The following is a 24545-nucleotide window of genomic DNA, read 5'->3' as shown; positions in this document are numbered from 1 at the left end:
CAGACACACAAGAGTACAAGAGAAACACAAAACATGAACTAGAGTGGACAATGCATGAGGACTAGAGGAGACAAGGCAAGAGGACTAGAGGGGACCAGGTGTGAGGGTCTGGGTCACACACACTAGGGACTCACCAGACCGAGGGGAAAACATGAGCATAAAAGGAGGGACAAGGCATGAACGAAGGGAATTAACATAAACAAGGTAACAAGACAAAACCTGAATGCAAGAGGACTAGACAAACACGCAAGACATGGTGAAAAACTAAAACAAAAAAACCAGAACACCTTCCTTAAACCAGAGAAAATAAAAGGTAGTCCATGATCAAAATCCAAAAAGAGGAATCCAGTGGTAAAAAAAGGGAAAAGCAAAGGCACGCTTGGCCCGTGGTCAAACAACAGGACAAAATGCAGGTAGACGAAGGGTTCAGTCAGAACAAGGGATGTAGTCAGACAACCTGGCAATTGGACTGTGGCTGACAAAGGGTATATAACTCAAAAGACCAAACAAGACAAAGGTGAAAACAAATTACCTAATTAGGTCAGGGTAAAGAGAGAAAAAAACCAAATGAAACCAGTTCCTGTCACGATCTTTCAAAACAAAAGTCAGGAGACCTAGAAGAAAAAAAAACAAAGCCTTTCGGCTCTTCCCCAAAAATGGGTCCAAGACCGCTCTGGCGGGCGTGGTCTCCATATTAGGTGGAGTAATTTAGAGTAAATAGTCACATTGTGTGTGTTGCTGTGTTGGATTTAATTCATGTTGTCCACTTGTTGGTACCTGGACCCTCAGAGTACCAGCTGCTGGGACCATGTCCTGGACTTTGTTGTGTAGTAGGCTTGGGGTCCTGGTTGGACCGGTCTTTCTGCAAATACACTAAAAGGATTGCAGTGTAATGTGAGTACTAACTAACAGTATATATCACAGTTTATTTTCTGTGTACTTCAAAGTGTACTGCAAATACACTAAAAAGCAGGCTAGAAGTATATAGGTAGTACCTGTAAGTTCAGTACCCAGTAGAGCTGCAGTACAACATTAAACCCAGATCAGAGCAGGTAGTGTACTCGTGTATATAGTGGTACTGCTGTAACCACAGAGTCATGTGACTTCCTGTGGCGCAGCAGGAAGTGTTCAGTGGGTGAGCTCAGACTCCATGTTGAGAGCAGACAGCAGGAGGAGGAAAAGTGAAGCTGAGGCAGGTGAGTGTTAATCCAACATTATTATGATCTGACTGTTGGAGGCTCACACTCACTTTTCTCTCTGTGGACTGTGGAGGGAAGAACCTGGGTCCACACAAAGCCGCCGAAACTAAAGGAGGAAACAACAGGCCGTGACTTCCTGTGGACACAAAGTCCTGATCCTCTGAAGAATCCACATTAAAGCTGCAGCTGAGCCCAGAACAGAGGCCCAGCTTTAAAGACAGTTGTTGTGCTGCCTGCTCTGAGTCCACTGGACCCTGGCTTCATGTCCGTGTGGCTGGACTTCCTTTTTTCTGTTTTGTTACTGTGTCACTTGAATGGCCTGGTTTAGAAATGTTGAAACTTCCTGTCTGTGAGCATTTGTGGATTCAGAGCTCCATAAACAGTCAATTGATCAGTGATTGATGTGAAATCAATAAAACCATGTTTGCGTTTGCAGAGGTCAGTACCACAGACAGAGACCAGAGTGTCCAGGATCCAGCTGTCTGTGTGTGAAGAGGGACAAACAACAACACTTGGTCAGGCTGAAACTCTGAGCTCAGACATTTTCCACCTGACAGAGCTGAGAGGAGATCTGGCCACGATTCAAATCATCAGGACTCAGTGAGTTTCCAACCAAATATGTCCTGATGACACAGGAGACTTTTCATACCAAAGTCTTCCATATGTTCTGAAGGAAACACTGATGTTCCTGTAGGATCATGTTTAAGATCAACTGAAAGCAGCTGCTGAAAATTGTTCAGGGAGCTGCTGACAGACACACAGCAGGGAGGGACATTTCAAAATAAAAGTCTGCTCCACATGCACTGACACTTATTGGACAATTACTTAAGTAAGGACTGGGATAGTCCTCTGATAGTCCAGAGACATGTTCAACACTGAGACCACCAGGCCTCTGGAGGGACCATTTCCACTGGGAGAGAACTTCCTGTGATGTTGTTGACTTCCTGTTTGTGTTGCAGAGCGTCCACTCACTGCCACATGTGAAGAAGAGCAAAGTGTGAAGTCAGACTCCATTTTAAAGTCCACAGAGAAGAAGAAGGAGGAAACAGGAAGTGGGAAGCAGGGTGAGTGTTGATATGACACCTGCACATATTGATCCATGTCATTGATGAATGTTGGGATTGAGTCTGGTTTAGACTTGTGTTTCCTGACGTCACAGTCACACTGTGTCTCTGGGATGGTTCCATCAAACTAATGTCCAATCAATAAGAAGCTGCTGCCGTTACAGGGGGACAGCTGACTGGGTTTGTTCCTCTGGTCTCAAGGGTCCCTGGTTTCCCTCTCAGACCACAGAAGATGAGTCTTTGTGGGGGGCAAGAGGAGGACAGACCAGAGTCTCCAGGATCCAGCTGTCTGTCCATGAAGAGTGACGGGTCCAAAGAGTTAAATATTCCATACTTCAGTTGTGAACCTGGACCCCCAGACTCAGGGTAAGAGACAGTTTCTAGTGTAAACTGAGCTGAAGATGAGTCTGTGGTCTGGAAGACAAAATTCTGATCCACTAACATCAGGTCTCCTTTCCTGTGATTAATTAAAAAAACCAAAACAATGCAGTGCTGTCGTGCAGGAGACCCGTTGGCTTCCCTTTGAGCTGCACTCTATGGTTGAGAGGAGATATCCAACTTTAAATATATATAGAATATATCAAATTTAGGCTGTGGGCAGAAAATGGACTTTTGTGCTGGAGGATCAGATATTTAGTCAGAAAAAAACCTGTTTCCTGGAAACATTTCAGGCCGACTGACAACAATCAACATATTTGTGGTTGGAATTTCTAAGAGGCCGTGTCAGTAGTTAGTGTAGTCCCCGACAAAAACAACAGACCGAAGCTCTTCATCTGCATTTAAATGCAGTCGTCAGAAGGAATTCACAGCTTCCAGGTGGAAAACCATCTCTGTGGTAACGGTCCCTCCCCCTGCACACCTCTGTTGACTGGTTGGTTTTTTCACTGCAGTTCACAGCGAGTGAGAAAGGACGTGAACATCCAGTCTAGAGCGTCAGCTCCAGCTGCAGAGCTAACGTGGTTAGTTCTTAGTATTATTAAATGTCTCTGCATCACTTTGACTCCACCCAGCCAAAGCAGGTCCACAAAGGATGGAATATGAGACCAAGCTCAATACTGTGCAGCACAGTAGTTCACTGAGCCAACCAGTCCTAATGAACACAGCTGCTTTTTGGATGCAAACACATGTGCAGCGTTAATGTTAATGCGTAAGATTGTGGCACCAATGAGGAACAGCCCATTAAAGAAACAGAGCTGTGCTTTATGCTCTGCTCTCTGATCAGGGTTTAGGTTTGGTGTCTCTGTTTGTCGACCGCTTTTCTGACTGATTATTAAACTCATAAAGCCTAACACGGTCTGGGCCGGAACAGACTCGACCATCTGGCCCTTCTGTCAGTGAACATAGATGGTCTCAGTAGTATTGATTCTGAATTGATCAATGATCAGTTGATGTTGAAGGAAGCCCAGTTTGAATCAGCCTGTGTTATCACAGTCCAACCTGTTTCTAGATTCCCCTCTAGAGCTTTGTTGTATCAGCATTAACACAGTGTCATTCATTGTTTATTGTGCAGGGCTAAGGATTTACTTTGTCTGTGCAGCACCTGCATCTGCTACCATGGAAATACTTTCTGTGTCTCCATGTGCCACATCAGATTCCTCCCCCTCCTCCAACGATCCAGGCAAAGTTCTGCTTTCAAGTCTAACAACACGACTGAGAGTAGATATTATTTTATTGATGAGCTGAGCTATTGTTCAATTCTAATATCCTATCTTATCTAGCATGTTGATTCTGTGGCCTGTTTATTCAGTCGCTCTGTTGGACTCTGCCTGCAGACTTTAAAAAAAGCTGGAGATGCTCATGATGTCACAAAGACATTTAGACAGAAGTTTCCACCAAACTGCTTGGAAGGTAGTAAGTCCTGCAGCCACAGGACGACCTGCTGTTGGTCTCTCCAACAACATGGTCATGACATCAGTATCAGCTGCCTGGAGTTTCTGAAGGCTTGTGTTTCAATCCATTTCCCACAAGTGTGTAGCATAAAGAGACGTGCTGTCAGCTGGAAACAAAGTCCTCTTAACAGCAGGCCTGGATAAGGCTGCACTGACAACAGCACAGATTTCTTCCAGCATTAAAGAAAACCTGTCTCTTCTAATGTGAGACTGTGTTCCACAAACTGAACCTCCCTTTGCTGTTGTCCTGGACTGGATCAATGCAGCAACACTCTGCCCATCCTGGACCCAAACAGGAAGCAGTTTGTCACTTTAATACTTCAGTTGATTGACAACACACACACACATATAATAATGAGACTAAGTCAAACTAAAGCAGTTGAGGAAAGAGAAACACGTCTTTCCACATGTGGAGCAGCTCAGGCCTCTGGCTGTTCTAAATAGAGCTCAGCCTGTGTCTACAGTGGTAGTGACTGAAAACATCCCACTTGTTCCCAGCGTTATGTTTGCAGTCCCCTGGTGCTGCTGTTGCATCAGGAATGCAGTGGTTGAAACACTTCCAAAAAACTCCAACATGCAGTTCTCCTTCAGTTTCCTGCTGTTATTGTGCACCTTTAAAGGGATTGATCCACTTCCAGACGTGGTGTCATTGATGCACTTTGGAAAAGGAAGTTGGTTCTTTTTCATTGAGTTAGTAAAATGATTCCATCTCCTTTGTTCAGACTGAGGAGTCTCATTGTTTGATGACTTTATTTCTGCTGTCACATGGAAATGTTTCTGTCTTATCACTTTTTCTGTTTCTCACCACATTTCTCTTCTTCTCTCTTCTTCCTTTCCTTCAATGAACATCTCACTGGATCATCTTGATGTTGAGCTGCAAACCTTTGCAAACTGACAAACTCAGTGTTGAATGTTGATCAGATTCCAAACTTCATTATCAGCCAGTTCAGCTGTGGAGGAAAACTGATTTAAAGCCAGCTGGGAGACAGCTGGGAGTTTCCAGCTTCTGTCCAGTCAAACAATAAGAAAGTTTCCTCACTCAACATGTCTCCACCTCAACTAATCCCAGTTTGCTTCATGTCCACACGGACAGGACCAGGACTCAGGTCTCTGAGGAGCAGTGGCTGTCCAGCTGTGCTTTGTGTCAGGACGTCCTGAAGGATCCAGTCTCTACCAGCTGTGGACACTGGTTCTGCAGACAGTGCATCACCTCATACTGGGACCAGTCTGGTTCACCAGGAGACTGTCCCTGTCCCCAGTGTGGAGAAAGACCCAGAACCAGTAGGACCCACAGATTGTTGTACATTTGAGTTGGTCCTTCACAGTCGAAATTCTGTGTCACACAAACGTCTGTTTGATTGGACCCTTTTTCTTGTCTTCCAGTGGACTCTGGTCTGCAGGAGGTTTTAGATCAACATAAGACCAGTCTGAGGACGAGATGTGAACGTGTGACTGAAGGGCCTGATCCAACAGGAAGTGGAACCTTCCTCAACAGGATCTACACTGAGCTCTACATCACAGAGGGACTGAGTGAAGAGGTTAATACCCAACATGAGGTCAGGCAACTGGAGACCACTTCCAAGATGGAGACCCTCCATGACACTCCAATCAAGTGCCACGAGATCTTTAAAGCCTCCCCTGACCAGCAGAGACCCATCAGAGTGGTTCTGACCAACGGCGTCGCTGGTGTTGGAAAAACCTTCTCGGTGCAGAAGTTCAGTCTGGACTGGGCAGAGGGCTCAGAAAACCAAGACGTCAGTCTGCTGGTCCTGCTTTCGTTCAGGGAGCTGAACCTGATCAAAGATGAGCAGATCAGTCTTCTCAGGCTGCTCCATGTTTTCCATCCAACATTACAGAAGGTCACAGCAGAGCAGCTGGCTGTCTGTAAAGTTCTGTTCATCTTTGATGGCCTGGATGAAAGCAGACTTTCACTGGATTTCAACAACAGGAAGGTGGTGTCTGATGTCACACGGGAGGCCTCGGTGAACGAGCTGCTGACAAACCTCATCCGGGGGAATCTGCTTCCCTCGGCTCTGGTCTGGATAACTTCCCGACCCGCGGCGACCAATCGGACCCCTCCTACGTGTGTGGACAGGCTGACAGAAGTCCGAGGCTTCACTGACGCCCAGAAGGACGAGTACTTCAGGAGGAGGTCCAGGGATGAAGAGCTGTCCAGCAGAATCATCTCCCACATCAAGGCATCCAGGAGCCTCCACATCATGTGTCAAATCCCAGTCTTCTGCTGGATCACTGCTACAGTTCTGGAGCACATGTTGACCACAGAGCAGAGAGGAGAGTTGCCCAAGACACTGACTGACCTGTACTCACACTTCCTGCTGGTTCAGACAAACAGGAAGAAGAACAAGTACCATGAGGGAAATGAGACGAGTCCACGGCAGCTGACGGAGGCTGACAGGGAAGTTCTTCTGAAGCTGGGGAGGCTGGCGTTTGAACATCTGGAGGAAGGAAACATCATGTTCTACCAAGAAGACCTGGAGCAGTGTGGTCTGGATGTCCCAGAGGCCTCGGTGTACTCAGGAGTCTGTACAGAGATCTTCAAAAGAGAGAGTGTGATCTTCCAGAAATCAGTCTACTGCTTTGTTCATCTGAGTGTTCAGGAGTTTCTGGCTGCAGTCTACATTGTCCATTGTTACAACGATAGGAAGACACAGGTACTGGAGAAGTTCCTGGGGGGAAAGTGCAATTTAATGAGAGAAAATGAAGCAAAACAGACTTTTTCTGAGAAGATCAAAAACTTTTTGGGATTCGTTAATTTATCTCTGGTTAAATTCCTGTTGGGAGCCACAGAGAAATCCCTGAAAAGTAAAAGTGGCCACCTGGACCTGTTTGTCCGCTTCCTTCATGGCCTCTGTCTGGAGTCCAACCAGAGAGTCTTAGGAGGCCTGCTGGGTCAGACAAAGACCAGTCCAGGAACCATCCAGAGAGCCATCAACAACCTGAAGGAGATGAACAGAGAGGATATCTCTCCTGACAGAAGCATCAACATCTTCCACTGTCTGATGGAGCTGAACGACCACTCAGTCCATCAGGAGATCCAAGAGTTCCTGAAGTCAGAGAACAGATCAGAGAAGAGTCTCTCTGAGATCCAGTGCTCAGCTCTGGCCTACATGCTGCAGATGTCAGACGAGGTTCTGGATGAGTTGGACCTGAAGAAGTACAACACATCAGACCAGGGACGACTGAGACTGATTCCAGCTGTGAGGAACTGCAGAAAGGCTGAGTAAGTCCAGATGTGCCCTAGTGAAAAAAATCTATTTTTGTATATTTTGAGTAAAAGTACATTGAGTATACTTTTGAAATACTTTGAAATACTTGAAGTTGTGTTAAAATGAAACCAGTGAAGTTGCTGGAAGCTGCACTATAAATCTGCTTTAGTACATGAAAAACATATTTTTCACGTATTATTGGGTACTTTTGCTGCCCAAAATACTACACTACTGTTAAAATATACAGGAAACATTTGAAGTTGACTTGTTGCAAATGTCAAAAATCTATAGTGACATTAAACTGACAGTGTATTACTAATAGACTTTGAGCCAAAGTAAATGTACTTGAAATATACTCTGAACTCATTTGAACTATGTATGAAATACAATAGAATGAGGTTTGAAATGTGAAAAAAGTATGCAAAGTATATTTTTCAAAGTATTTGAGTATTTGTTGTGAAAATGAGCCACTGACTTTGTGTTAAATTGCAACCAAGTTGAACATATTGCATTAAAAGACACAATGATATTGGATTGATATTCCTAGTAAATATAAGTCCACTATAAGCATCATTGTGTGTTTAATAAATACACCAACAATGCCCTCTGAATGGATTCTCCAAACACTGAGTCTGAAATGTAGATACTTTACTTAGATTCCAATCAAATGATGTTGGACTAAAAGCACTACTTCCTGTTAGCATGTTCTCAAATGCTCTTACTTTGAAAAGCCCAGTGCACTTTGAAGACGTTCTAAAAGAATTGAAAATAATCTGAACTCCTACACAAAGTCCAAAACCCGTCAGTCCAACAAATATTGATTTGAACTCTAACACTATTAAATCCAGCCATTTAAGGGTTTTGGAACAAAACAAGTCATTCAAGGTAACATCAATAACAACAAACAGGAACAACAGTTTGTGTTTTCTATTAGTGAGGTCAAAGTATTATTTGGCTGCACCACTATGGGACTAACATGGATTTTAGTGATCTTCAGGATTCTGCATAGTTCTCCGAAGAATTCTGTCCAAACATCCAAAATACATGAAGTAAATATGTAGTATGAAAGAGTATTTTGAAGTGAAACTTTGTCCACAGGAATTAGACCACTTCCAACAGTCCACTTTCCCACAGCCAGGAACACATACATTGTGTACTTTAAATAAGTCTACTGAAATAGAGCTCAAGTTAAATGGAGGCATAGTGTTATATTTGGAAGAGGTAAAATACACTTGGTAAAATGTGTGAACACACTTTATCTGCTAAAAGTAGAATTGAACACATTTTTCTTCTGTTTCTCTTCACACACTGATGTTTTTCTGCCACATGTGAACAAATGTCCAACATTGGAATAAACAGGGACAGGCCTGTTGTGGAAGTTCCAAAGGAACTGAGTTTTCTCTGCTTCCTGTCCAAGATGAAAGCAGAACAAAGATGAAGCGTGTGCAGTGTGACAGAGAGTGAGAAGAATTCTTATTTCATGTCCAACCCACTGAGAGAAGATCAGCTGAACCACTGATGTGAAGACACAACAGGACATGTCCTGTTTGACATCAAGTGATTCAACTCAATATATTGTCTCTGTCATAATAACAGCTTTTCTAATATATGTGTCTTCACAGACTTTCTAAATGTGGACTCTCAGAGACTCACTGTGAAGTCGTGGCCTCAGCTCTGAAGTCCAACCCCTCCCATCTGAGACACCTGGACCTGAGCTCCAACAACCTGCAGGATCCAGTAGTGCAGCAGCTGTGTGGTGGACTGCAGAGTCCACACTGTAGACTGGAGACCCTGAGGTCAGTTCACTGACTGTTTGTTCCTATTGTAGATCTTTAGTGTTGAATTATTGTTTGAACTCAGTGTTTGCACAGACATAACTTCTATTGAAGTTGATTTTCTTTTCCTGTCTTTGGATTTTTCTGAGGCTAAATTCAGTCTTTAGTCCCAAATGACTGAGTCTCACAGAAAGTTGCTCTCATTGTGTCTAAAGAGTCACATGTACAATCCAGTCCAGAATGGGCACTATTAAAAGTCCATCCTGATATGATGTTATCAGGTGAATACAGCCAGAGAAGAAGATGCAGAGAGGGAAGAGATAGGAGACAGGAGAGCCTGGGGGAGCTTCCTTGGCTCAGATAGAATAAGGAGGAACAATTCAATGCATTGTTTTGCTGCACTTTGGAACTGGGTCAACAAACTTTAAGCAGGAAACTTTAAAGCTGCACAGTGACAGTATGAGCCATCAACTAGATTGATTCTGCTGTTGGCTGGAAAGCAGCTTCTCTTCCCATGTGCTGACAATAACATCATGATATAGTCAGACTATTATTACTATTATTCTGACTGTTCTCATATTATTATTCTCATTATTATCATTCTACATTTCCCTTCAGGGATTAATCAAGTTGATCTCATCTCATTATTCTAATGAAAAGAAGAAGAATTGTCATCATCATCATCCTCATTGTCATCAACATCAGTGTCACATTGGATCTCCTTCTTTGCTTCTTTATTCAGGTTGGAGAACTGCAGGTTGTCAGAGACCAGCTGTGGTTATCTGGTCTCAGCTCTGAAGTCCAACCCCTCCCATCTGAGAAAACTGGACCTGAGCTACAACAACCTGAAGGATCCAGGAGTGCAGCAACTGTGTGGTGGACTGCAGAGTCCAGACTGTAGACTGGAGACTCTGAGGTCTGACCCCATGTTTAGGTTGTGTGCTGAGATGAATGTGATGTGAAAGTTGTGCTGACACTAAACTGCAGACATGAGGCTGATATTAGACTGATCCACACTGAGGATCTTCATGGGAAAGGCTGTTTTCCCTCTCAGAGAAATGTGGCTGCACAACATGAGTTTGTATAGATGGAGCCACAGGTGGAGCTGGCAGAGTTTCAGAGCTGAAGTCACTCCGTCTTTATTGAAGCAGCAGCATGTTGGCATTCATATTAATGACAGCTCTTTGTCCCTTTTTGGATGGGACTGCTTTGAACCTGCATCCTGTTGGCTTCAGCTGTTTGGAGTTTCCACTTTCTAAGCTTCTACTTTCTAAACCTTCTTCAGCTCTGAACACATTCTGAAACATTCAACACTTTCAAGAGGAACTTTGGTTTCTAACGTCACATCTTTGCTTCTGTCACATGTACCATGTATTGATTGGATGTCTGATTCTTTTTGCAGGAAGAGTGGGTGTGTCTGCTGATCAACCCTTGATTGACTGGTCTCTTTATATGGAGGGTGGGCCCTTAGCTCAGGGGAGCATCTCAGACAGCATCCCAGGAGACATGATGAAAGGGATCTGAGAAAGAGCTTGGCTCCGCCTACTGTTTGTTTGTGCTCCGGTGCCAAGAGTGCTAGAACACCAGACTGCTTACAGGGTAGCTTTATTTGTGTTGCGTTTCTTTTTGAGTTATTGTTCATTATTTATTTAATCAATAAATTGGGCTTTTAAGTTGTATCAAAACTTTGTTTGTGGCCTACTAAATGTTAGAATCCCTTCAGTTGAGTGGGGTCGTAAACATGTTTGGGGGCTCGTCCTAAAAGTGTCCTAGATTTGTTTGACCTCTGATCAATGGAAATGTTTTGGGGTTTTCTTTTGTGGTACCCATTTGTGTCTTTGGTGTGATCTCATTGAGTTGGATCGGACTGGCAGGTGTGTATTTTCTGTGGGTTAGCTTTGTTGAAGTTGTGTGTTTTGGCCATCTTGATTCTGGGTGAACATAGAGTTTGAGCTGAATGGCGGTGGCTGTCGTGCCCTAATGGATAGGGAGTCAGACTTGCAATCTTAAAGTTGCGGGTTCAAGTCTGATGTCTGCCTTTCCACCCTCAATACCACGACTGAGGTGAGACCCTTGACCAAGATCTATAATGCTTTGGTAGAGCGTGGTGACTTAACACGGCTGCAAATCAAACCCAAAAATTTTCGGAAATGATGCAGTTAAATTGAATATTCGTTTGGTTCCACCATTCAGTGAAAAGGATGTGGACATGTATTTCATACTGTTTGAACGAATTGCACATTTGCTTAAATGGCCCAAAGAAGTTTGGACGTTACTGTTAGAGGGTTTTAGTGGGACACGCCGTTGTCATTGGAAGACTAGATCTAGATTTTGATCCAGTTAAATCTGCTGCTCTCTGAGGTTTTAGCTTGTCCCTGAAGCAAACAGGCAGAAGTTTCGGGCTTTGAAGAAACGATCTGATCAGACTTTTGTTGATTTCGTCAAAGAAAAAGAAATATTGTTTGACAGAGGGTGCATGTCGCAAAGTGTTACGGACTTTGATCCACTGAAACAGCTGATTTTGATGGAGGACTTTAAGAACAGTCTTCCTGACAAAGGAGCGACTTCTTTAAATGAGAATAAGGTTGTTAATGTCTCTGAAGCTGCTGTTTTGGTTGACGAGTATGTCTTAACACATAAGTGCATCTTTGTGGACCGTTCAGCTGACTTTGGAAGAGTGGAGCGAATTACTGGTGATACCAGAGACAGTGTGAAGTCTCTGCCGTCTGAGCTTCTTGGCACTAAATTTTTTACCGGATACAGTCTGCGTGTGGTGACTTTAAGCCTTTTGTGATGGTTTGTTTCACTGCCTGGTTGTGTTAATAAAGTACCAGTGTAAATACTGAAACACTGCAGCTTCCCAGTCCTTCATTCTTAAGGGAGTCTTACTGCTGACTCAAGACACCACCATTGGCTCAAGTGTCCCTGTGCTTGGTTTTGATCTTAAGGACTTTGGTGGTCCTTTGCATAGGACTTCACTCCAGTCAGACCTACGGTCTGGGGACACTATTGTCGGGGTGAGTCCTGGTTTCCCAGTTAGTGGAGTTTCAGGGATTATGGGTAATTGGTCTGGAGGCAAAAGTGGCTGGTTGCATCGAATGTGACACCTGTCCCAGATGAACTTGCTCAGAGTTATCCTGAGGTATTTCCAGCTTGTGTTGTTACTGTGTTGCTGTGAAACACCAGAATGAGCAAGATAAGGATGACATCGATTTATCCAACACATTGAGTGAAGCTTTGGAGCTAATTCTGTGTAACAACACGAAAATATCACCTGTGGTCTCTGCTATTGACTCTGATTGTTTTACTATGTCAAGGCAAGACCTGATGAAAGAAGCAGCCAAAGACATGACTTTAGCGTCCCTGTTTGAACCTATTGTGAGTAATGCAGATATTAAACAGATGTCTACGGGTTAGACTTTTTGAGAGACAAGGCGTGTTTGTGTTGCAGATGGTGCGGTGTGACTCAGATTGTTGTTCCAGTGGTGTATCAGAATCACATTATGTCTATGGCTCATGATAGTCCATTTTCTGGTCACTTGGGAGTTAGAAAGACAAATCATTGTATTTAGAGACATTTTTTCTGGCCAGGCATAAAGAAAGATGTGTCATGTTATGTTAAGACGTGTCAGATAGCAGGGAAACCTAGTCGGACCATACCTTTGGCTCCTTTGTATACAGGTCCGGTTGTTGGTGAGCCCTTTGAGTGGGTTTTGGTTGATGGTGTGGGTCCGTTCCCTCCCTCAAAGTCTGGAAATAAGTTCGTGTTGAGGGTCATGTGAGCCAGTTATTCTGTCTCACCTTTCGGAGTCTCAGAGGGCTGATATGGAGAATTTAATTCAGTCCAATATGTCACTGTTTGCTGATGTACCTTCTCGGGCGCATGTGCTTCAGCATGATATAGATGTTGGTGATTAGAAACCTATAAAATAGCACCCATACCACGTCAATCCAGACCAACGGCACTCATACTGCATTAATCCAGACTATTTAGCCATGGTGGGCTATTATCTGAGGTTTTGCAAAAACCTTTCCGCCATTGCGCTCCGTTGACTGAAAGTAAATAAATGAATAAAATATATAAATAATATAAATAAAATAAATGAAGTAAGTAAAGAGGGATGTCAAACGGCATTTCAGCAAACGATTGGTGCTCCAATCCTTGCTGCGCCTCAATTTGACTAGCAGTTTAAAGTAGCTGTTGATTCATGTGATTTTTGGAGTCGGTGCTGTTATTCTCCAGCCTTGCTACTGTTGCTGCCTCATGGGCCAAGACTAGCAAGGCTAAAAGGCCAAGCACCACTGTGTCAAATGAACCAATCCCACCCAACATGACCAGATGTTGGAAAGTTTAACTCCATATGAATCGAATTTAAAACATCACATGGAAATTCCTGTTTCTCACAATGACTTTGAATTAAAGTCAGAGATTTTTCGTCTTTCTGCACTTTCTTCTTCATGTTAATGTGACATCAATTCACACCTCAGCTAATTTCATCATAACAGCCTGGATGGACCAGTTTCTATTGACACTTGTGTTGTATTTATAATATTGTGTTGTTCTATTCATTGTTCATGTTTGTTCAATAAGAAAAAAGGAAGTTGGTCTTTGCTTCTTTATTCAGGTTGGAGAAATGCAGTTTGACAGAGACCAGCTGTGGTTATCTGGTCTCAGCTCTGAAGTCCAACCCTTCCCATCTGAGACACCTGGATCTGAGCTACAACGACCTGCAGGATCCAGGAGTGCAGCAGCTGTGTGGTGGACTGCAGAGTCCAGACTGTAGACTGGAGACTCTGGGGTCAGTTCACTGACTGTTTATTCCTATTGTAGATCTTTAGTGTTGAATTATTGTTTGAACTCAGTGTTTGCACAGACATAACTTCTATTGAACTTGATTTTCTTTTCTTGTCTTTGGATTTTTCTGAGGCTAAATTCAGTCTTTAGTCCCAAATGACTGAGTCTCACAGAAAGTTGGTCTCATTGTGTCTAAAGAGTCACATGTGTCAGCAGAAAATCCTCTGAACTAATATTTGTTGGAAATGGATCCAGTTTCTTTGATGTGTTACCGGCGCCAGACCTAGGGGAAATCCGTGCCGGCAGCAAGTGATACACAAGCCGTAAGGCCTGTGGATTAATGAAGAGGAACAGACATAAACGTCTTGCCAAAGCCAGTGCTCGTTTAATACTTGAATTTCTTTCAATAATGTTTCATGTCATTAACATAATCACATTAACAGAAAAAGTACAGTTAAATTAAGCGAGATGAAAAACTGGATAAACATGTACCTCAATGTGCCAAAATAAGGAAAATACTTTAACTAATGTTGAATTTCCTCAAAACATAGATACAGGTACACATTCATGACATATCCCACATTTATCCAATTGTTCTGGATTTTAACATCGATATGGTTTCTCTAATGTGTTCGCTGGCGCCATTTGATCTTATTGTCCATATAATGGCGGCAGGTGGTCACTACAATCATGCTTCTCTACAACACCCATAACGTAACAATGCAGTTCTTATAAGTAACCAAACTAAGCTAATCAGCACTTTTTTAAAACATTCAAAACATATATTTCCCCGTTACAGAGCATTCACACTGCCTCTCGGTTAATACAATGCTATGATGCTACAGCTAACCATACGGATGTCGGTAGGAAATATACAACTTCCTCCTGTTACTTACTAACTCCAAATACATCTAACATGTCTCAGAATGGCACGAAAATCATCACAAACACATTTTGCATCCATTGATGTTTAAACAACCCGGAGCATGAATATATAAAGTTTGACAGTACCTGTGGATTAATGAAGAGGAACAGACATAAACGTCTTCCCAAAGCCAGTGCTCGTTTAATACTGAAGCACTCAGCTAGGTCGCTAACCAATGTTCCTCCCAGTGAATCAACCAGCAGTGGCGCCCTCTACTGTCTTAAAAATGCCACTACACCAGAGTAGGTACTAAATACACAGCTACTATTCACAATTAACAAAAAAAATAGAGGGGTGTCTTGTTTCTATCCAACTAAACATATAGCAAATCCAACCTGCTACAGATGCAGTAGAAATATTTCTTTGATCATCGATATTGATGGTTGAGAACACACACAGACAGGTGTGTTTCCATCACTTCAGAGGACATTCCATTGACTTCCATTGATTTCCTGGAGACAAAGCCAAAACAGAAGCACTACTTGGTGAACCCTAAGCACAACCTGAACCTCAACTTCCAGACAGCTTCTTCCACACAGAAATCCAAACAGGTCCTGGACTAGATTATTGGCCCCTTTTTCGATGTTGCCATTGGATTTGGAGCAGGTGGTTGACCTTGGACTCACCTGTTGGGAGTCCCAGTTAGTGCAGCCTAATAATCCCTCATTCGGTCAGTTGAAATGGACAAAGTCCTGTGAGGACCCTCTGGTCCCAACATGTAAGAAACAGTAGATCAGTTGACAGACAAAGCATTACCTTGATCCATGTTGCTATTGGACCTTGATCTGTTGTCCAGTGGCCTCGGGCTCCACAGAACCCAACTCTATGGAAACTTTAGTGCCAAAGAGGAACAGTGTGTCAGTTGTGTGGAAATATTTTGGCTTTAAAGAAAGAAGATGCTGCGTGGCGTCAAAACCTGCCTTGCTACTGTTGCTGCCTCATGGGCCAAGACTAGCAAGGCTAAAAGGCCGAGCACCACTGTGTCAAATGAACCAATCCCACCCAACATGAGCAGATGTTGGAAAGTTTAACTCCATATGAATCGAATTTAAAACATCACATGGAAATTCCTGTTTCTCACAATGACTTTGAATTAAAGTCAGAGATTTTTCGTCTTTCTGCACTTTCTTCTTCATGTTAATGTGACATCAATTCACACCTCAGCTAATTTCATCATAACAGCCTGGATGGACCAGTTTCTATTGACACTTGTGTTGTATTTATAATATTGTGTTGTTCTATTCATTGTTCATGTTTGTTCAATAAGAAAACAGGAAGTTGGTCTTTGCTTCTTTATTCAGGTTGAAGGACTGCAGGTTGTCAGAGACCAGCTGTGGTTATCTGGTCTCAGCTCTGAAGTCCAGCCCCTCCCATCTGAGACACCTGGACCTGAGAGGAAACAGCCTGCATGATCCAGATGTGCAGCAGCTGTGTGATCTTGTCCAGAGTCCAGACTGTAGACTGGAGACTCTGAGGTCAGTAGAGGGCTGGAGAGGAGAACAGGGACAGGCTTCAGGATTGGACAGAAAGACAGAGAGAGAGACAACAGCCAGCCAATCAAATCAGCCAGAAGCTTGTTGTGATCATGTGTTTGAGTTGATGTGAAGACGACTGTTGCTGATGAAGTCAGTGAGTCAGGAACACAAAAACAGTCTTTTATCCAGATCAATGTCAGGCAGCTGAGGTTGAGCTTAATTCCTGCATTTCAATCCAACAAACACTGGTTCACTTTGGCCTGGTCGGTCACCATGGAATCTGGGTTGATCAATATAGTCATCTATAGCTAACTTGCACTGAAGCAGGATCAGTTTAATGTCTCACATGAGAATTTATCAGTAGCCAATCAACAAAGTGGAAAAACTCCAGTCAGTCTTCAAACAGGATCCCAGTCTGAACCAAATCCTGGTTCACCTTAAAGTCACAGTGAAGACCAGAGCAGTGGGTTGAGTCCTAGGTTCTGTCAGAGGTCATGTGGGCTCTGAATCAGGTCAATTGAAGGTTTGTGATCATTTCAGTTCAGTCTGATCTAATTCTAGCAGTGAACAGTTTAATCCATAATGTGAAGGAATGAATCCAAACTACAGCCTGTGATGAACTGAGGAGAAATCTGATGGGATTGTCAGCAGGGACTGGACAGAACACACACGTTGCAGATCCACGATGTGTGGTGGTGCAGTGTATTGTCTGGAGCTAGTTGAGGGTTTGATGACTCCTTGTATGTGGACGCCTGCTGAGAGAAGGAGGAAATAAAAAGGAGGAAAAGAGAATCTGATTATTTATTTACTCACCTTCTAACAGAGGTTTGTTCCAACAGGTTTGGCCTCTTTGGGGAAAAAACAGTGACTCAGTGTTCCAAAGACAAATCCTGTGAGTAACATTGAAACATTGTCTTCATCTAATTTTTAAAGTCTGATTTTACAAAGTGTTTTTGCGCATTTCATTGTCAAATCTTTCTAAATTGTGTTTTTGTCTTGGCTCAGGAAAACACCTGCGCCCAAAGAACTACAGGCTGTGTTTGATTTGAGGTTCCTGCAGATCCTTCCAAGTCTCAACAGGTCTTGAAATTCCAAATCTGTGGAGAATCACTTGAATCTGGGAACTGAACACCCCGAAGAGAACAGAAATGGAAATTTCTGAAATTCCAGACAGATCACCAATCACATGGTGTTCTGCACAATGAAGGACAAACCAGATGGATTCTAAGATTCTTTTCCACCAGTGCAAACAAGCTGCTGTTAGACTGCTCTAATGTTTGATTCTTTAATTCAGCTCATGTCTCTGATCAGTTCTCCCTCTGTTTCCCCCTGTGGAAATATTGGAAATAGCTGAATAAATCTTCCAAAGACAACTGACTGGTATCATTGATGTTATTTCACACAGTAAATACGTCAGTGGATCAGGAGAACTCTCCCTCAGATTGTAGACTGATTTCATGTATTATTCATTAACTGACTGGTTGATCCACCAAAAAAGGATCCGGTGCCCCAAATTATGAAGATGGTTTATGATCTTCATGATTCATTAACTAGACATAATGAACCTTCATGTTCAATACATGTATATATTTCAATTCACTACACCGCTGAAACGTGATGCCTGGAAAATGCAAGTTTCCAGATATTTGGCTCAGCAAAGAAGATTAGAAAGAAAGTCTGGCCAGAGATCCAAAGGACCATCACTTGTCCAGGTCCAGAGCCTGTCCAGGATTCTTCAGCATTTCAGCCTTCAGCTTATTCAGCAATGCATTTCAGCAATTTTCATCATTGTTGATCAGCTCATTTCAGCTTTAAGTATTTACACTGATTTTCTGTTTTTGTTTCTTTTGTTGTCTGACACTGCCTTATTGTCCAGAAATTGTACTTTTGGCTCTACAAAAGCAACATGACAAAGTCCAAACCAGCTGAAAATGGCAACTGAACTGACTATATTCATACAGTGTGTAACTATATAGGTCCACCCCTTATACAGTGTCAATGATAGTTATTTAGTGGAAGTTACGTCGTAATTTTAAAATATGATTATATTAACAAATATTATACACAGACTAGTGATAAATATCAAAACATATTCTTTGTCCACGTATTTGAGGTTATTTAAGACTTATATGTAGTTAGTACAGAAAGAGGAAGGCATGTGAGCATAATTACAAAAACGTGTTTATTTTTCTCTGACATGTTAAAATTCATATGCTTATAATGTACTAGAGTGCAATGACATTCATATATTACATATGTCTATACTGTACTGTTTTAATTGTTTTACAATACAATACAAAAGTACATCTGTAGATATTAAAAAATATTGCTCGTTGGCCATAAAGTGTCTATGCACAATGTCAGTAAGCAGTTATAAATATATTATTTAATTTAATTAAGTTGAACTAAAGTGCCTTTAGACGAAGCAACTGTAACTGAAGTGACCCTACTTTAACTTGAACTCTAAATCCTCCTTCTGTGCACAGACCTTGTGGCCCTTGGGCCAACTACAAAGAATCTTAATGGTCTATTGGTCTGCGTTTTTCACCACAAATGAACTGCCACAAAAATGAGACTTGAAAACCTTCTGTTAGTCAGGTCAGTACAATTAATTCATTTAGTGATTAAGAACTTTTAAAAAATGTATATGAGTTCTTTGAGTTTTGCATTACATGACAATCTACAATCCACTTAATCCACTTCACTTGGTTTTGCCCCATTTTAGCATGACTTAATAATTACAATTCTAAATGAAGTTATAATAAAAGAAAATTTGTAAAAATTCTGCAAAATATATCTTATGTCTTCATCAGACACATCAGAATATGCAAACAAATATATGAATAAATAAAAGTAACAAAGAGATGGTTATAGAACCAACATGCATAAACTGGTTTCTAATAGTTTTGTAAGGCAACGGCTGAACAATTCATTCTGTGCAATCAGTGGTTATAACAGACACAGCATATGGTATATGTGTATGATGATGATGATGGTACAGTGCATTGCTGGTAACTGTAATCTGTCTAGGCTCCTGAGACCCAGCAATTCATTTGTCTCTTGTAGTGGACATGACCCTGTGACCTTTATTTCAAACACCATGCTTGCTGTTTCTGTCCTAATGTCTTGCAAAGGACATCATAAGCTTTCTAGTGAGGCCAGTCAAACTGAGATGTGCCAAGACCAGCTTTTTCTTTTCTGTGAGTATGTGTTTTTCAAAGTGGTCACAGTTGCTCCACGTTCCTGTCCTGACAGAGCTTCAAAAGACTAGACAAGTGTTTTTTCTCACAGACACCCACACACATACAGTATATCATTTATATTTTAGACAAAGAACAGGATCTAAAAACACTTTAGTTATAAACTTAGCAAAAAGAGATTCCTTTACTGGATATTGATGGCTAAGGATAATACAGTTTTAATGGATATGTTACAATATTGGTGAGTCCTACCTACAAAGGCTTGTCACATCATGGTTAGCCTCAGGCTAATATCCCCATTTGTCCAAGCTCCAAGCTTCAGTAGTCCTGGACTGACAGTCATTATAAGACCAGCATGGGAACATTTGTCTCCCAGTCAAACCATTAGTTGTGGCTCATCTGAGCTACAGTGGTGTTGTGGGTATTCTGAAGATTGCTCTGAATACCCTGAGCTTTGACTTCAGAGTATAACACTGAAGGTAAATACACAGTATGACTGCTGACCATATCCTTGGGTTTAGATTAGCCCAAAGCTAAGTCCACACATGTGGAAACCTTTCACATACCTACCAGCTGATACCCCACTCTAATGACTATTTTAAATCTGTCCTCTCCTCTGGGTTAATTCATTTACCTGCATCTGTAAACTAAGAATTATCAACAACTAAATGATCTGTTTTTCAGATTTTTAAACCGATTAAAGAGGAAAGAAAACCATGACATAAAAATGAATGAAATGGTGCAATGAAAATAACGAAAAATGAGAGAAATATGTCATAGAAAGTGAAAGTGACTTAACTGGCCAAGTATGATGACCCATACTCAGAATCTGTGCTCTGCTTTTTAACCCAAACCCAAGTGAACACACACACACCCCCGGGGCAGTGGGCAGTCAATGCTGTGGAGTTCAGGGAGCTGTTGGGGGTCCAGTGCCTTGCTCAAGGGTCTCACCTCAGTCGTGGTATTGAGGGTGGACGGGGCGCTGGCTGTTCGCTACGTGCCACCGACAATTCCTGCTGGAAGAGGAACGATCTTAGCAAATGGTATGCACTTTGCATACCATTGCTTTGCTATGAGATGTCTCTCCACTATGTTGAGATCAGACAGTTCAGGTGGAATTTCAACAAGCTCCAGGTTGTTGGTCACAGCAAGTGGGGCAGGGCTCCATGTTTAAGGTGATGATGGCAGGTGTGACAGGTCCACGCTTTCTTTCTCTCAGCAGGAACCTTGTACCGTTGTTGATTTATGCAGTGACCATCACAAACATGAACATATGTTCCTGACAGACATGATGCAACCACTCTTGGATTTTTAATGTAATTGGACCTTATACAGGGTCAGACCTGGTTTGGAAAAGATGCCTCATGACACACAATGCACACATAAGTGGGACCAGCTTTTATATTTGATCTGAAAACAGATATGGCCTGTTGCATCAAAGGGTTGTCAGTCTGACGTAACTGCCTGTTCATCCGTCTGTATTTCCTTTTTATTTTCATTGCACATCTCATGTTACACAAGATCCTAAAGGTAAAATTGTTCTTATATCTGTTTCTCATTCTTTGTTTCATGAGTTGTCTGTGTCGAACTCTGAATGTTTTGTCATGTGCATAACGCTGAGTAATAGAAGATCGTTGCCTCAGTCTGTAATCAACGTCAGCTCTGTAGTGCTCAGTTATATACTGGTTTTTCTTTTCTCTATATGTTTCATACTTTTCAACTTCTTTCCTTTTTTGATTCTCTTTTCCTTGTGGAGTTTTTTGTCAGAGCAATGGTCTTCTCTTAAACTTCCTCCTTTCCTGTTTACTAAGTTTGGACAGTTTACAAACAGTCTTGTTGGAGGAATTATCAGAGACGATGGATGTATTTTTATTTGAAGCAGCTAAGTTTGCTTTGCCATGACATGCATCATGTGATAGCACTGAATTCAAAGAGAACTGACATGATGGTTCAGGTTGCATACCAGTGGATGTCGTATGAACCACTTGAGTGAGCATCAGAGTTTGAGTCACCAAGACCATCGTCCAACAGAGTAGGAGTAGCTGCAGTGTGAGGTGTAGATCTGCTTTCTGTGTCTGGTATAGCATCATTCACATTGACTGTGTCCAGGCTGTAAAACACCACAGGCTTCAGCTCGTGGTTACAGGACGACTGTGTGCCAAACACCTTGTGACGCTGTTGGAGCCTGTCAATCATGTCACTGAGACGTGTGAACGTCACCATTACAGCAGTTCCAGCAGTGCGTGAACACTGCAAACCATCGGCTCTTCTGGAGTGTGGATCAAAGAACCCGTATCTGCCTGATCTGGTTCTGAATACTCCAATACATAATCCTGTCATTAGCAACAATGCGTCCTGCACATCAGATAACAAACAGCTCAGACCTGCCTCTAGGTCGAGGAAGCTATCAACAGCTCCAGGTAACGAGTCTCCAAATGTGCCATAACAGGAAAGTTGTGCGTTGTCCACATGATACCTATACCTGCGTGCAGCAGCTTGGTCAGGCAGCTCATCAGTGGTCAAATGGTTCCTTCTTTGTCAGGGAACCGTTTCCTGGCCTCTTTATACATCATGTCACCTTTATCCAGGATGTCATCAAGGTCTGCTCTGGTGATGTTTTCATCCTCATGCAGGAAGGCAAGAAATGTTAGTGAGTTACTGACGATTTCTGGATCTGCTGTATTTCAGAGAAGCCTGGCTGTGGGATGCACAAACCTGTTTCAGAGGACTGGTCTCGTGGGGTTGAACAGTCTGTATGAGAAGGTCCTGAAGCATCACTGTGACATCCACTCTTCACAATGTCAGCATAGGATACACCTGGTATGTGCACAGCTTCAGGTTGACTCTGCTGAACCTGTTCAGCATTAGACTGTGCAGACACATTTAGCTGAGCACAGCTCTGAGGATCATTCTGAGGACGTTCTGCTTGGTCACTTGTTGCTGCACACTGGAAATCAAACAGTCTCTGCCAGCGGAGCTTTGCAGCTTCAGACTTCTTACCTTTCTTTGGCATAGTTCATGTTGAACTACAGCTGCTACAAAGACTATGCCAATATCAAGTCTATTAAAACTGTAGAAATCTCAATATGGATCAGAAGGTAAACAAAAAGTCAGAATTATTCAGATTTTAGTTAATTAAATTTTAATATAAAAAATTTATTTTAATTTAAAGAGTTTTTAAAATTGTAAATATGTAAAGCTTAAAAGCTGCTTTTCACAACTTCAAAATTTAAATACCAAAATTTTTTAACTTTGCAAATATTTTTATAAATAAAAAAAATCCAAAAGGCTGATTACATTCGTAAAGACTTCAATGTGCTTCAAGTTAGTATCGTCGGTGTATTGTACATACACTAATATGTAGCATTGTGCTGTCAAGTTAGCGTGACACACGCTGCCACACTTGGAAAAGGTGAAATGAACTTAAACTGAGGAGAAAGTTTGAAACTTTCCTCCAACCTCATTGGTCTTCAGGGGTCTTCTGAGTGATGTCATCACATGTCCCTGAACTAAACCCATGAGATTAGAGCTCAAAATGGCCTCTTATCTTTGTTTGGCCAAATGACATTTAAGGAAATAGATCTTTGTGGAACAATGTTCCTTAGATACTAAAAATGTCCTTCAAAGGTCGATCATGCAAAAACTTTTACAGGCTCATCTCAAGACTTTCAAAAATCTGCCAAAGAGAAAACTGAATGATTTTTAATCATGTTTCATCATTTGAGCAGCAGTTGTCTTCATTAACTTTGAGGACTGTTTTACTGAAGAACTGAATCTAAAATGCTAAAACTTAGAAGTGTTATCATTTTGTTTGGAAGATGGAGGACGTTATAAAATTGTTAGAAAATGTTAGAAAGTGAATGAAAGGTTGACATTTTTGGATCTTTGTGTTGTTCAGAATTCTATTCATTCAATATCAGACTGATGGATATTTCTGTTATCAATAGATTTATGTAGTGCATGTTGCAACTGCACTGTGTCATTTGGTAAAACAAAATGTGTCGTACAGTAAAACATGGACATTTCTGGGAAATGTCTCAAATATTGCATTAATTGACATAAATAATGAAAATAAAGAAGGACACTTAACACATGATGGAGTTTGATATGATTTCAGAGCATTTTTACCTCTAGTGGAAACATTTTGGAACCAATGTTGACAAATGACATTGATTAACCTTAAAAGGCCCAAAATTCAATGTTTCTAGTTAAAGTGTGGAAATTCTGCAAGTGGCTATGAATCACTTGGAAATCAACACTTGCATTTTGCATCATTTCCAATTGTATAATTGACATGACATTGAATATCATATGAAAAATAGTTCTGGGTACAACACAGGTAAAGACACATTTTCTAATTCAAACTGTGGGACAAGACAAAATGTGTGTTTGTTTCTCCTGTTCACAGAAAAAGATGCACATCTAACATAACATGTAAAGTTCTCTGGAATTCAACAGCTGGAAAAAGTCTTTTCCTTGAGAGAACAACAGAGAAATTAAATGTCCTTCTTCCCCAACACAGTCCAGTCATTTTCTTTCCACAGAGAACAATAAATCAAAAGCAGTTTTTCATCTTTTTGTCTGAGAGATGAATTTAATCCTGGCATCCAAACTTCATTTGGAGAAAACAAACTGATGTTCTGATCATTTTCCTGTTGTCTGACTTCTCATTGAACAAACATCAAACAGAGAAAAACTTGATTTTCATGTAGAAATAAGCAGCTTTGATGGGATTTGAAATAATATTGAAATAAGTTGGACTTTAATTTATTCCCATGTGTCATAATTTAGGACCTGCTCAGACATTCATGTACAAATATCTCAAAGCTGTACCTCAATAAAATACTTCACTTAGTAAATTCACTGCAGGGAAATACTACTGAACCCCCATGTGTGATGGATGTGGACTGACTGTGAGTCTGGTCCATGACACCATCTGATATCACTGGTTAAAGAAAAACCTGGTAGTGTCAGTGCTGGAAGAGGAACTTAGAAT

At 41.7% G+C, this 24545-nt stretch overlaps 1 protein-coding gene across 1 annotated transcript in view; it reads left to right on the top strand.

The window, feature by feature from the left end:
• Positions 1–2210: 2210 nt before the first annotated feature.
• Positions 2211–24545, top strand: part of LOC113143887 (NACHT, LRR and PYD domains-containing protein 12-like) — a 36139-nt gene continuing 13804 nt past the window's right edge. The window contains exons 1-8 of the mRNA XM_026329491.1: positions 2211–2263; positions 2465–2629; positions 5246–5433; positions 5536–7393; positions 9002–9175; positions 9897–10070; positions 13780–13953; positions 16176–16349. Coding sequence (XP_026185276.1) covers positions 2496–2629; positions 5246–5433; positions 5536–7393; positions 9002–9175; positions 9897–10070; positions 13780–13953; positions 16176–16349 — 2876 coding nt within the window. The 5' untranslated portion in view covers positions 2211–2263; positions 2465–2495. The remainder of the gene's footprint in view (positions 2264–2464; positions 2630–5245; positions 5434–5535; positions 7394–9001; positions 9176–9896; positions 10071–13779; positions 13954–16175; positions 16350–24545) is intronic.

The sequence above is a fragment of the Mastacembelus armatus genome, unplaced genomic scaffold, assembly GCF_900324485.2.
Source record: "Mastacembelus armatus unplaced genomic scaffold, fMasArm1.2, whole genome shotgun sequence".
NCBI lineage: Eukaryota > Metazoa > Chordata > Actinopteri > Synbranchiformes > Mastacembelidae > Mastacembelus > Mastacembelus armatus.
Note: the sequence above shows the minus strand (reverse complement) of the source record. Positions and strands in the feature narration are given on the sequence as shown.